A 15,066-nucleotide genomic window follows, 5' to 3' on the forward strand; every position below is an offset into this window, starting at 1 on the left:
GTAATTTATGTTTAATTCTATTTTTATACTAGTAATTATATTTATTTCAATGATTATATTATATTATTATGTATGATTTCAAACATTTAAATGGGAGAGGATAGTAAAGAAAAAGAAACCAAAAATGGTTGAACAGACATTCTAAACACCTTACAAAAAAATATTTCACATATATTTTGCTTTCAGGTGATGTGGAAAAAAGCTTTTTTTTTTTTTTTAAATGATAATATATTTTCATTATTTATTATATTGATTATTATATTATTTATATATTTAAATGGGTGAACTGGAGTGGACAGTGAAGTAAAAGAAACAAAGAATAGTTGAATACAGTTTAAAGAGCATCCCAGGATGCACCTCAAGAAGTTGGTTTAGAGAGCAGAGCTGGAAACCAGGCAGACTTGAAGGAAAATACAAGATAGTCTCAATTTGTTGACAATTTGCTGCTCAGTACACAACATGTGTTATGTCATAGCTTTATTTCTGAAACACTCTTTACTATTTTGACTGGTAGCAGGTTTTGGCTGCTGTTGGAGGTGTCTGACCTGTGCTGACTCTTCCTCCAGTCGTCTCTTCTCATCTTCAGATTCCACCAGTTTCTGTTTAGTGATGAGAAGCTCTTTGTTGAGTGCGTCAGATTTCTCCTCGGCCTAAGGAAAAAGGACACACTGTGTATTAATACACATACCAGAAGCCACAGACATGTGTGAATGTAGATAAATGTTTATAATAGCGTCAAACTGCCTGAAAAACTTACGTTGTCCAGGTCTTTCCTCAGGGCGATCTTACTGCTGACCAGCTCATGAGCCAAATCGTCATTTTCTTGCTCCAGACGCATGTTAGCGTCCTGTAGCCGCCGGTTTTCTCTCTACAGAGCAGACACAGCGTGTGAATGTCTCGTGACAGTCACTATAATGGTTAACTGTGCTGGGAATACAAGGAACCTTGGAGAAGAAACCTGATTAAAAATTGACCAGTTAGAGGGAAATATGTCAAAAAGCAATTAACACACTGACTGGACCTTCAGTCCTCCGGCTATTGTACTAAAAGACACTCTGCCTGTTAAAAAGAGAGTGTGTGTTTATATTTTGTGTGTGTGTTAATGCCATACATACACATAAATATTTATGATCTTCTGTATTTAAGTGACACAAATGGCTGAGTTTAGGTAATGCAACATATAAAGTGTGCATGTCAGTAAAGCAAATGTACATTTACAGAGCAGGACTGAATTCAAATGTAAATTAGTTGACGTAATGATATTATTAATAATACAATTATTAACATTACAGAGCTAAACAGCGGCAGCCCATTTTGCCAAAGCTGTGGGATATAAAACATTCACTCTAAATTTAAGATTTATGCATCTGAATATATAAAATTCCCATCCATTTGAATTACACACTTTTAACATGAACAAACTATTAGGCTTAAAGGGATAGTTGGGTTTCTTTCTTCTGTTGAGCACAAAGGAAGATATTTTGGAGATATTTTGCTGGTAGCCATTGACTTCAATAGTACGGTTTGGTTATCAACATTCTTCAAAATACCTTCTTTTGTGTTTAACAGACGAAAGAAACTCATACAGGTTTGGAGCAACTTGAGGGTGAGCAAATTATGGCAATTTTCATTTTTGGGTGAACTATCCCTTTAATGTGATGTATATTTGTCACTCACTCATTAATGAAACCAGAAAGAAACGGGTAAGATTTCTGCACTCAAAAAAGCATGGCATAGTTTATTATTACGTTTTTGCATCTGTTTTATTAAATAATCATATTTTCAAAATGCATTTGAACAAATTCTTTAGAATCTGTTTATTGTGAAAACAATTACATGCATTCATTCAAAAAGTATGAACATGGTTAAAATATGTCTAGCTGTGAAACAAGCAATATTAATTTAGTTAAAATGTATGAGATCAAAGCAAACTGGATTCATTGATGATAAACATATAAACCTGGTTATTGTGTATTTAAAACACATTTGGTTTATTAGTACTATAACAGAAATCTATGGAAGTTCACCACGGAATAAAAAAAACAAAATCTAATTGTGACTTTTCAATCTCTTTTTATTCATTTATTTTGGAGAAAATCTGAATTGTGACACATGAACACAGAGCTGTGATATATATATATATATATATAATTTATTTATTTTTATTCTGTTGCATTAATGGGCTTCCGTAGAAATTGTATCTGTTTCTTACTGATTTCATTTATGCCTGACAAATATGTATCACATGAGTTTATTAGTTTGTTTATTAGTTAAAGACTTTGTAATATAAATGGATGGAAATTTTATATGCAATTCAAATACATAAATATGTACAAAACTTTTGGCCCAAATGTTTTGAGAACAGGCATTTAAAAACTAAATTAGAAAACATCATCATTGTGAATGGCTAATGAGTCTAGTGGTTTTATTTTTTGTCAAACCCCCCCCCAAAAGAAGCTAAAAAGCCATCACAAACTGAATTGATTGTGGTCAATATTAGCAAGATCTGGCCAACTCTAGCAAACTATTTTAATTGTACTTTGATTTATGACACTGTAATTGTGATCTTGAATATTACTGAGGACCAAATGTTTTCTTATAGCAGCATTTTTACTTATGTGAACTATAGAACCCTACAGATGTGTGAAGTGTGTGTGTGTGTACTGGTATCACTACGCTATGAGGACCAAATGTCCCCACAAATAGCAACACTAGTAAATTTTGACCTTGTGGGGAAATGTTTTAGGTACCCATGAGGAAACAAGCTTATGAATCATACAGAATGTGTGTTTTGAAAATGTAAAAATGCATAAAGTTTCCTGTGAGGGGTAGGTTTAGGTAAGGGGATAGAAAATACAGTCTGTACAGTAGAAAAACCATTACGCCTATGGAATGTCCCCATAATGACAGGAATATCAGTGTGTGTGTAGATGTTCAACCATGACTGACAGATCCTAAATGATCAAGGTAAATCCTCATGAGCTGGGCTCAGGCTAAGAGTTGACTGGCAGGCTGCTCTTATCAGGAATCCATCTGGCCAGATTTTCATCATCTCTGAGCCCAGCGGTGACCTCTTCTCACATCACTGCTCATTATAAGCACAAAGCACATATGCTAATAGCACGAGATATGGTATAGGCATGGAAGAAAATGAGTTTGAGCTCAGCGCAGAGGAGAAAACTAGCTCTGATTGAGGAGGAGAACGAAATCTTAGCCAAGATTAAACACATATGGGCAAACGCACGTGTGCCCTAATGCATCATGTAAATATTCATATGCACATAGTCATGAATGCAGATGTGTAAATCCCGGCAGAGACACACACACAAACAGATGCAGGATGAATCTACCTCATATCTCTCGATGGGCGCCTCCTGCTGTTCCTGCTGCTCTCGAATGGTGTGATATTCCTTCTCGTACTTCTTCAGCTTCTTTTGACTGATCTGGGACATACAAAAACAAACACACAGAAGAGGGTATTGACATAGATGTGGACAAAGTACAACCAAGAAAAAAGGTAAATCTCAGCCTAGTGAATGATTATGCATGTTATATATAATTGCTCTGAGCAAAAATGACAGATGGGCTGAATGAAAATGCAATTCCACACTTTGACAGTAGGTGACGCTCATGGAAATGCAGAAATACAGCAGTTACTGTTGTTATCACTGTACACAAAGCAGTGCTTTTAAACTTTACTTTAGTAGGCATCATACAGAAGCAATAAGAAAAGAAAATGGCATCAAAACTTTTCTGTAGACAGCCAGATCCCTTCAGATATATATAACCTTAACAGTGAATTTTGTTGAAAGGTGATGAGTTTGCAGGTATGCAGGGACACAGGACAGTATTTGGCAAGGCTATAGCAATGTTTAGCAAGGCTTAAAGCTAAAAATATTAGTGCTTATCTGCCTAAAGCTAGTCTGAGCTTCCAACAGCAAAGTCAAATATAGTCAAGAACTAGAAGTGAGTGATGAAAATCTAATATCACAATTTAAGTCATTTTATTTTACAATAACAATATTAATCACAATATAGTTCTTTTTGCTGGAAATAAGTTTTTTTTTTTTAGGATGCAAGCATTTTAGATGACATTGAAATTTCACAATTCTCAATACCAATTTTGAAACTAAAGCAAAAATTACTAGTCCAATTAATATAAATAAAAAGTTTTCAAACTTAGTGAAGACAGTAAACAGTCAGCAATTAAATAAGAATAAAGAAAGTAATTAAAAGTAATAGGACAAATAAATACTAAAGAACAAAGATACAAATGAAATATACTGCTTTTAAGTCTAACATTATTAAGAAATACTGAATTCAATTTAGAATTATTCTTATTAAAGCAACAAAAATAATTCAGTCAAGAGTCAAGTTATTTTTTATTAATAGACAGCAGCAGGTATATGAGGCTGCTGATTTATGACCTAATGTACATATTCACTATATTTACACATCTAATTTCTTCACAAACTGTTTACGTTTATTTAAGACATAAATGCCTGTGTTTATGTGAATAGTTGCAAAGTTGGCATTTTGACCTAATGTTATATTTGTATTTGACCATTGAAGGTCAATAAGCTTTGAAAAAGAATGCATTTTGGTACTTGTGCTGTTCAGACAGGCAGCCTTTTGCACATGCGTGTCAGGTGTGTGCCAGAACAGCATGCGAGAACGGAATTGAGTTCTCCTTCACAGCTTTTTGCATTTAAAATCACTTTTAAATCAATGTTTAAACTAGCAAGGTTTATGTGATGACGCAGCACTGCAATGCCATGTATGCAAAGAGCTTAACAAAATTGCAAGATCCAATCTCATTGGCTGACTTCTGCTCAATTTCAGTCTGTTTGGAAGGTGCCATGCAGGTGTTAGTTACTTCACAAGTCAGCCAGACTTTTGGCACCGTCCTATCAGTTCTTGGTCAGAATCTGCTCTGAAGTGGACCAGACTTGATGTCGATACTCAAGAATCAAGCTCTACACAGCTAGCAAGAATTACTCAAGGTTTTATGACTTCAAAACTGTGAAAGGGCCTGACTTGCCATCTACACAAATAAAGCTGTGATTCAGATACAAGTTCACCTATCCAAATGCAACAAGACTAACCGCTAATTCATTTAACAGGATTTCTGTTCACTCTGGACACAAACACACAAGCTGTGCCACATTTATCCACCTGCAGCATAATACTACCCCATTTTCATCGAATGACCCAATTCCTGTGACTGAGTGTGTTTTGTGTGTACAGCACCAGTCATTTCTCACCAGAACACTGTGCGAGCAACACGAGAGCGGCAGGTACGTGCGTGTTTGTAAATGAGCTCTATTTAGCACTGACTGCGTCATATCTGACTAGCTCTAGGACACAGAACCGACTCTGTTCCATATATAATCAGTAATGCTCCCACAGATGAAATGAGAGTCAATGTCAAGAGTAGTTCATCAGTCAGCATGTTTTCAGTGACACCACAGGGAACAATTAGGCCTGGGTGCAGTGAAATGAAATGAAGTGTGTGTGTGTGTGTGTGTGTGTGTCGTAGTGTGTAAAAGCTCTTTTGATCGTGACTGGTGTGTGGTGTCAGTTAAACTGAGGACAACTGGGCCCCTCATATTGAAATAACACAGAAACACAACCAAACTCAGTGGTGAAAGTGAGCTTTCAGTGTTGTGATGGGATGGCTTGAATGAGGAGATGAGAAAAAAAGGTTAGTTTGTATTTGGAGGAAAGGGATTGAGAGCTACAGGAAACTCAATCCGTCATGTTTTGACGGCGATGAGGAACTGATACATCAATCAAACAAAGTCTACAGGCAGACAGACAGATACAGTGGTGTTCAAGTCTCAGTCCATATGTGACCCTGGAGCACAAAACCAGTCTTAAGTCGCTGAGGTATATTTGTAGCAATAGCCAAAAATACATTGTTTAGGTCAAAATTATTGATTTTTCTTTTATGCCAAAAATCATTTGGATATTAAGTAAAGATCATGTTCCATGAAGATATTTTGTAAATTTCCTACTGTAAATATATTAAAACGTAATTTTTGATTAGTAATATGAATTGCTAAGAACTTCATTTGGACAATTTTAAAGGCGATTTTCTCAGTATTTTGATTTTTTTGCACCCTCAGATTCCAGATTTTCAAATAGCTGTATCTCGGCCAAACTGTCCTATCCTAACAACGCTTATTTATTCAGCGTCGAAAAATTTTCGAAAAATTTACCCTTATGACTGGTTTTGTGGTCCAGGGTCACATATCGAAAATATGGAGATCAATATATCATTTTAAAAGCTTGTTCACTAAAAAATTTAATTTTGGTCATTACACTGAGCTTCCATTTGATGTGCTCTATATATGTGCGTTGATCAGTGTTTATATGTGAGTAAATAACTAAATTTACTAAATGTGTTAATCATATAACGTGATCGTGTCTCCTTAGAAGACTCAGATTAAAAACCATGGATTCATATGGATTATTTTTATGATGTTTTTATGTACTTTTTGATATGTGATAGTTTTGGTTATGTGGACTTTCAACAGCTGGAAAAATTATGAAAGAATATTAAAAATATCTTTATTTGTGTTTCAAAGATGAACCAAGTTCTTATGAGTTTGGAACAACATGAGGGTGAGGAAATGGCGACAGAATTTTTATTTTTATTTTTTTGTGAACCAGTCTTAAACTATCAAAAATTATGTTTATTAAAAAATTAAGCTAAAAATACTGAATATAAATATTAGACAAAAGACTTGCACGAAAATTAGAAATTTTGCCTTGGCAACTAACTGATGAAATAAGTTTAATAGAAGCATTAAAATTACTAACTGGAAATAAATAAAAACTAAAATTGAAATAAAAATAAATTTAACATATAAAGAAATATTTTAACAAAAACTAATAGAAATGACAAATACAATTACTTAATTTAACAAAAATTAAAAGGAAAACGGAAATATAAATCTAAAAGTTAATTTAAAATATTAATAAAAACTACACTACTGTGCAAAAGTCTTAGGCCATTAGTATTTTCACCAACAAAAAAATGGTTGTAAGTCAGTTATTTCTATCTTTTGCTGTAGTGTGTCAGTAGGAAATATCAGTTTACATTTCTAAACATTCATTGTGCCATTAATTGTAATAATGCAGTGAGATTTTTGTTTGCACAGTGAGTTTGACAGCAGCCAGTGCTCCAGACAGAGATCTGATCTCAGCATCATCCAGTCCATCTGAGATTACATGAACAAACTGAGACAGACTAAATCCAGAAGAATTGTGACAACGTCTCCAAGACACTTCATGAAACCTTCCTGCAAAGCTACAATACTGTGAACAGTTTTAGGCACAAAAAGTGCTGTAAAATGAGGATGCTTTCAAAAATAATGTCATAAATTGATATACTTATATTAAGTATATAACTAAATATTTACTTAAAAATAAAAAAAATCACTAACTTGTTATGTACATACATAATGTTATGAAAAAAATATATTTCATAAATAACAAATAAATGCAGTAGATGTAAAAAATAACATTCAGTAGATCTGAACAACACATGAAGAACAGGAAGTGAGAACTCTTTAGTATCATGGGTCTCTTTCTTACTCCTGCAGTGTCCTCTGCTGGCCCATCCAAATAATTACATCAAGACTTTTTACACCACATAAAACACAAAAAAGCATAGCAAATCTCAAATAAATGGTCTATTCACACAAAGAACCTTCAGCCTAAATGAAAATCACATTCACACCAGCACAATAGATGGTACAAACACACCACTCAGCTGCTCTGCCAACCCAGAAGAAGTGTATTTAAGAGTTCAACTTGCATCAGTTCCTGGTCCTACTGCCCCATCTTCTCTTTATCATTTTCTGTGAACTGTCATACTAGCATAATCGTTGCATTTGTCATTTTTGATGAAGAGGAAAATGTTCTGTCACTTCTCACTTTTTGCACTATCCACTTGTTTTACTTTTAAGGGCTTAAAAAATAAACAATAAACAATAAATAAAATATAATAAATATAAATTAACTGTGAAAAGTTTTATGAACAGTTTAAAAAGTGCTGTAAAATGAGGATGCTTTCAAAAATAATGTCATAAATTGATATTATTTATTAATTAACTTATATTAAGTATATAACTAAATATTTACTTAAAAATAAAAAAAATCACTAACTTGTTATGTACATACATAATGTTATGAAAAAAATATATTTCATAAATAACAAATAAATGCAGTAAATGTAAAAAATAACATTCAGTAGATCTGAACAACACATGAAGAACAGGAAGTGAGAACTCTTTAGTATCATGGGTCTCTTTCTTACTCCTGCAGTGTCCTCTGCTGGCCCATCCAAATAATTACATCAAGACTTTTTACACCACATAAAACACAAAAAAGCATAGCAAATCTCAAATAAATGGTCTATTCACACAAAGAACCTTCAGCCTAAATGAAAATCACATTCACACCAGCACAATAGATGGTACAAACACACCACTCAGCTGCTCTGCCAACCCAGAAGAAGTGTATTTAAGAGTTCAACTTGCATCAGTTCCTGGTCCTACTGCCCCATCTTCTCTTTATCATTTTCTGTGAACTGTCATACTAGCATAATCGTTGCATTTGTCATTTTTGATGAAGAGGAAAATGTTCTGTCACTTCTCACTTTTTGCACTATCCACTTGTTTTACTTTTAAGGGCTTAAAAAATAAACAATAAACAATAAATAAAATATAATAAATATAAATTATATATATATATTTTTTTATTAAAGGAATAGTTTATCCAAAAATTTGCTGAAAATATTCATCCAAGATGTAGATGAGTTTGTTTCTACATGGGAACAGATTTGGAGAAATTTATCATTACATCACTTGCTGGAGTGGATGCTCTGCAGTGAATGGATGCCGTCAGAATGAGAGTCCAAACAGCTGATAAAAACATCACAATAATCCACAAGTAATACACACAACTCCAGTCCATCAGTTAACATCTTGAGAAGTAAAAAGCTGCTTCCTCCAGTGAAAAAGTCCATCCCCTGTTGTCCTCTCACTTAAAAATTCACCAAACATATCTGGACTGTTTTCACTTTTAAACGGTGCTTGAAATTAGTATATTTCTCTCCTGATTCAGATGAGATTACTTTTTCATTGGAGAAAACAATATTATGCATAGAAGACTCATATTTTAGCCAGAAGCAATGGGTTGAAGTTGATTTATCTTATCGTTCTTTGATGTTTTTTTATCAGCTGTTTGGACTCTCATTCTGACGGCACCCATTCACTGCAGAGGATCCACTGGTGAGAAAGTATGTAATGCTACATTTCTCCAAATCTGTTGTGATGAAGAAACAAACTCATCGACATCTTGGATTGCCTGACAGTGATTACATTTTCAGCAAATTTTCATGTATGAGTGAACTATTCCTTTCCATTATGACATTTCCTGACCATCACATTAAATACCCTACATACATCTCAGTTTGAACTAAATAAACAGACTGAACATGGGCCGTTACCTTCATGCTGCATGCTAGCTCCATGAGCTTCTTGGCGTTCTCCTCAGAGCGATAGCGTTTAGGCACTGGCACTCGAAAGAACTTCAGTGCGCCCTCAAAGTCCGTCTGCAGCAGGTCATCTTTAGATGTCTGTGGACAGACAGAGAACTTTTAAGAAAGTTTCAAGAGGCAGACAACACTGCACCCTCATTTTGTGATCTTGAGTTAATGATGCTCATTTTCTGCTGGTGAGGTGTGATAGTGGTACACCAATTATCTTAGTAATAGCTGTAACCATGACGATGAGAGAGGGGTGATTTGCAGGTTAATTTTCAGGAAACAGCACCCTCTTGCATATTTATTATGTCTCCTTAGTGAAACATCTGAGAAAAAGATAAAGAGTCGCAATTGATTTCATGTGCACTTCCTTACCTTCAATAATGCAAGGGCCACATTGAAAATGACACTGATGCCCTGAAAGGAGAAAAAACAATATTGGTAGGATCAAGTCTCAATATCAAGTATATTTTCATGCCCATGTCACGTAGTTTTATTATAATAGATCAAATTTTTTTCAAAGACAGAATTTTAAAAAATGGAAATCATATTAGCTGAACTTGGAAAGAATTTTAAATAATTTTTGGTTTGACTGGATGTTTGCTATTGTCATGTTCAATTCAAAATGACAAACGATGGTTTATAAATATCCAAATAAAATGTACTGCATAAGATAACAGCCCTTAATTATAAATTAACAGGTAAACTAGGCAAAGAGAACATCAGAAAAATATATTTGAAAGCAGGTAGGAATGAAATGTTACCTCACACAGCAGAAGGTCTATGATGTGAAAGACCATGTAAAGAGGGAATTTGGCTGTGAAGAGCGTGAGGAACCACTGGGAGGCATACATGTGTGCTTCCAAACTCAGGTTCAGGAAGTGTGTGTACAGGTCTGGAATGCATTCCTGCAACACACAGAGGCAGAAGACACTGATAGTACCGGTCCCTGATGCTGATTGGTCAACACAGTGATCCAGTCATTAAAATATCTAATAGTTTCCACGAAAGTATTAAAGGGGTCATATGATACGATTTCAAGTTTTCCTTTCTCTTTGGAGTGTTACAAGCTGTTCGTGCATAGATAAGATCCCTAAAGTTGCGAAGACTAAAGTCTCAAATCCAAAGAGATATTCTTTATAAAAGTTAAGAGTCGTTTTTTAGCAACGTCATATGACTCCTTTAAGCAGCATTAGCTGTTGATAATACAAAATGTTTCTTGAGCACTAAATCAGCATATTAGAATGATTTCTGAAGGATCATGTGACACTGAAGACTGGAGTAATGATGCTGAAAATTCAGCTTTGATCACAGGAATAAACTACATTTGAACATATATTAAAACCAAAAACAATTCTTTAAACGGCAACAATATTTCAAAATCTTACTGTTTTTACTGTATTTTTATCAAACAAATGGAGCATTAGTAAGCATAAGAGACTTAATTAAAAAAAGCTCACCGACTCCAGACTTTTGAATGGCATTGCGTATTTATTCATGTAAGACCAGCAGACTTTTCCACAAGATTAAATACACTTACATTGCAGATATATTCATAACACATTTGTACTCTTCAGGGGAATTTATCTTACTTTATATGATCAAATATATGTGTCAGAAATAATTTCTTCAAGGGAAAGATTAGCATATTTAGTTATTTAATTTTTAGATGAACTAACAATTGCTTATTTAATATGAGCCTTTATTTTGTCATTATTTTGCATAATCTGTCATTATTTGCTATCAAATATGTGAAGTAATATTCTTAGTTTCTACCACTAACCTGCATGAGTCTCTCCAGCTGGAAGAACTTGCAGTGCAGGTCTTCAAAGTTCTGCTTGAAGAGCTCCCTGAGACCGTATTCAAACATGATCTTGACCAGCACGCTGAACGCCTGCTCCTCTGGCATCTACACCACAATTGCAGCACAAACAATCATTGATCTACTAACACCACAGAGCTTAAAATGACAATCACATCAGGCTGACAATATCACACAACAGGGAATCTCCACTAGATGGCACTGCCTCAAATCTCAAAGGATGATGGCATATTAGTTCAAACCAAGTGGAGGTTCCAGTGTGGGCACAAACAGCCAGTGTATCCATCAACAGCCATTCAAATGCAACAGTGTAGTTTTGAATTAAATATTTTGCAAGTGCAAATATACAAATATTCATTATATTAAATGTTGTAGACATCATTGGTTTAAACCGTTTTGCTTCAGGTGTCTGTGACATATGTGACACTCACGTGTAGTAGCAACACAGCAGCAAGGAAAGACTGGCCTTGACAGTAACCAATTTCTTCATCATACACAGAGTATGCCTGCATGATGGAAGATACAAAATGTTTCAGTGAAATTATGGGTAGAAATGCTTAAAAATAACTGCTTATTATAATATCATAAATATTAAAAAACAAAGACAAATAAGGGTAACACTTTAGTATAGGGACCAATTCTCACTGTTCCTTATTAGCATGCCTATTATCAACATATTGGCTGTTTATTAGTACTTATAAAGCACATATTCTGCATGACCATATTCTACATCCCTAATCCTACCCGATACCTAAACTTAACAACTACCTTACTAACTATTAATAAGCAGCAAATTAGGAGTTTATTGAGGCAAACGTTGTAGTTAATGGTTTGTTAATAGCGAGAATTGGACCTTAAAATAAAGTGTGACCCAAAGAATCATTCTTGGTAGAATCGTTCTCTCAGCTCTTTAAATCTAATTTGTGCTTTCACCTATTCAAACTTGCTTGCAATTGGTTACGAGACACATGCGAGCTGAAGCCATACCTAGAGCTGCCTGTCTTTATGTGGCACATTTGAATATGCAGAAGTGCAAGTGAGTTTTGAGAGCTTGATGGAATGCTTACAGATTGACCTACATATCTCAGAAAACTGTTAAAAATGTCAGCTAATATTGTGACAATTACAAACTGTAGTGCTAATAAACTTTGTGAACTGTGGATTGGGAGAACTGAATCACACTGTGTGGTCAATATGACAAATCTATATTGCTGTATGAATGATGGCTGTAACAGTCGGAGAGAGGGCTGGTTAATTATTAAGAGACACCCAAAGATGGAAACCCAACCATCAATCTCCTCATTCCCCTCATCATTTGTGACTTTCACATTAAACCCAGCGACCTCATTCTTTTAGGGTGAAAATTTTAGATGATTTGAGAGTGTTTTGTATTTATTAAACATTTATTAAACTGAACTTCCACCATGAACGTACTGCACTGCACTGGACTGTACAGTATGTATGAATGAATGAATTAAGCATTTATACAGTATGAGAGACTATGTACAAGCTCTTTATATGCTTTAAAGCCAACTCATTGCAGATGTCCAAAACACAAATAAAGATTGTGTTAAATCAATCTATCTATCCATCCATCCATCCATCGGCTGATATACATCCAATATATCTGTCCATTCATCCATCTATATGTGCATCTAAAGTTTTATACACTCATCTATTTCATCCCTCTATAGTTATATATCCATCCATCCATCCATCCATCTATATTCATCCAACCATTGATACATCCATCAATATATCCATTCATTCAACTGTCTACAAGTCTATAATTTATCCAGCTATATCCATTCATCCATCCATCGACATAGCTACCCAACCATATATATTTATCTATCCATCTATGCATCTATCATTTATCCATCCAACTATATACTGTATATATTAATCCATATATGTCACTGTCCAATGTCCATTCTTTCAGCAAAAATAAAAGTTTATAAAGAATCTGGAACAGTCCAAAAGTGCACATTTAACTTAATGGTAGGAAACTGATTTTGCAGAGCTGAAGATGATAAATGAACAGGAGCAGAACAGAAGTGCAGAATCTGAGCTGAGCAGACAAATTGAAAGTAAACGGCAGACAGGTCATCTGCTCACCTTACAGATCTTATAGAGAGAGTCCTGCCCGTCACCGCCCGTGTCTTTGAAGTAGTCGTGTGCAGGAAACGTACGGTTAATATCACGAGTGATGGCACTGTCCTGTGGGGATTCCTAATAAAAGACAAGAGAGAGAAACAGAGACATTGTACCATGAGGCAGCTAATAGTCTGTAATGCCAAAATCTAAAAGTACATTGCAATATACAGGTATAATACAATGTAAAGATAAAAAAGTGTGTGATTTCCATCCCACTGTCAACACAAAATGGAAGTGCAAAAATAATGACAACTCCATCTGTCTTTGCACAAACGGACCATACCATACCAAACTCTAGCCAATGGTTGAGCCAATGTTGTTGTGTCAAGCTGGCCCCCATTCACATGTGACTCCTGTCCACTAGAGTGCAGTGGATAGGACATGCCAAAGGACAAACATACATAGGGCAATGGTATCTGTGTGTTGGAACACGGTGTTCTCATCCCCGCAAAGCAATGTGGACAAACCAGGGAGGACATGCATGCATGTGTGTGCTCAAGAGTGTCTCCTTCGGCGTCGCAGACACACAGAGTATGTCGAATACCCCAGAGGCTCAGCGTATGTGTATGTTCGAGTGTCAGCATTTATAAGAAATGAGGAATAAGTCTGTTTGGTCACATGTACATGTATGGTGGAGGCCATCTAGCAAACACCGAAAATACTAAAGCTTCCTCAGAGTGTTTTTCATGATGGAGCAAAACCGTCCTGAGATCTTTTCTCCTCCATGCACAGTTCAGATGTCTTTTTTGAAGCTTGACAGCTCTTAGTCATTGTGTGTTTTTGTTATATTGTTTTATATATATACAGTGGGTACGGAAAGTATTCAGACCCCCTTCAATTTTTCACTCTTTGTTATATTGCAGCCATTTGCTAAAATCATTTAAGTTAATTTTTTTTCCTCATTAATGTACACACAGCACCCCATATTGACAGAAAAACACAGAATCGTTGACATTTCCATATATGTCACTGTCCAATGTCCATTCTTTCAGCAATATATTCACCCAATATATTGATAATCAGTCTTTATCCATCCATCAACCTATATTCAACCAATCATCTATACATCCATCCTATCACCTATCCACATACCCATCTATCTAGATATTCATCCATCTATATATTCCATCCATTCAACTATATATTAATCCATCCATCTATCTATATAGCCATCTATACACCAATTTATATCCATCCATCTAAATATCAATCATCAAAATACATCCATCAAGCTACTGCATCTATAAATAAGTATCTATCCATCTATATATCTATACATCTATCTATATAGACAGCCAGCCATCCATACCTCCATCTACATCTATGCATCAATCACTATATCTATCAATTTATCCATCCATCAGTGATTACTATTAATCAAGTGCATGCTTCCTTTGGCCACCTTGCTAGATATCAACATAAAACAATAACCTAAATTAACAATTTGAACCATACCCATCACTCAATCATTACCCTAGACTTTGACACTTGTGTCTTTATACAAAAATAAACTATATATACTGTATGTATG

At 34.9% G+C, this 15,066-nt stretch overlaps 1 protein-coding gene across 1 annotated transcript in view; it reads right to left on the minus strand.

Moving 5' to 3' along the window:
• The window catches only part of LOC107685165 (rab GTPase-activating protein 1-like), a 125,322-nt gene that overhangs the window by 8,238 nt on the left and 102,018 nt on the right, over positions 1–15,066 (minus strand). The window contains exons 15-23 of the mRNA XM_016481681.1: positions 13,497–13,610; positions 11,810–11,884; positions 11,340–11,465; positions 10,321–10,464; positions 9,932–9,973; positions 9,521–9,649; positions 3,351–3,443; positions 758–868; positions 546–650 (exon numbers count right to left, since the gene is read on the minus strand). Of these exons, the coding sequence (XP_016337167.1) occupies positions 546–650; positions 758–868; positions 3,351–3,443; positions 9,521–9,649; positions 9,932–9,973; positions 10,321–10,464; positions 11,340–11,465; positions 11,810–11,884; positions 13,497–13,610 (939 nt within the window). The remainder of the gene's footprint in view (positions 1–545; positions 651–757; positions 869–3,350; positions 3,444–9,520; positions 9,650–9,931; positions 9,974–10,320; positions 10,465–11,339; positions 11,466–11,809; positions 11,885–13,496; positions 13,611–15,066) is intronic.

Source organism: Sinocyclocheilus anshuiensis, unplaced genomic scaffold (assembly GCF_001515605.1).
Source record: "Sinocyclocheilus anshuiensis isolate Anshui unplaced genomic scaffold, SAMN03320099.WGS_v1.1 scaffold914, whole genome shotgun sequence".
Taxonomy (NCBI): domain Eukaryota; kingdom Metazoa; phylum Chordata; class Actinopteri; order Cypriniformes; family Cyprinidae; genus Sinocyclocheilus; species Sinocyclocheilus anshuiensis.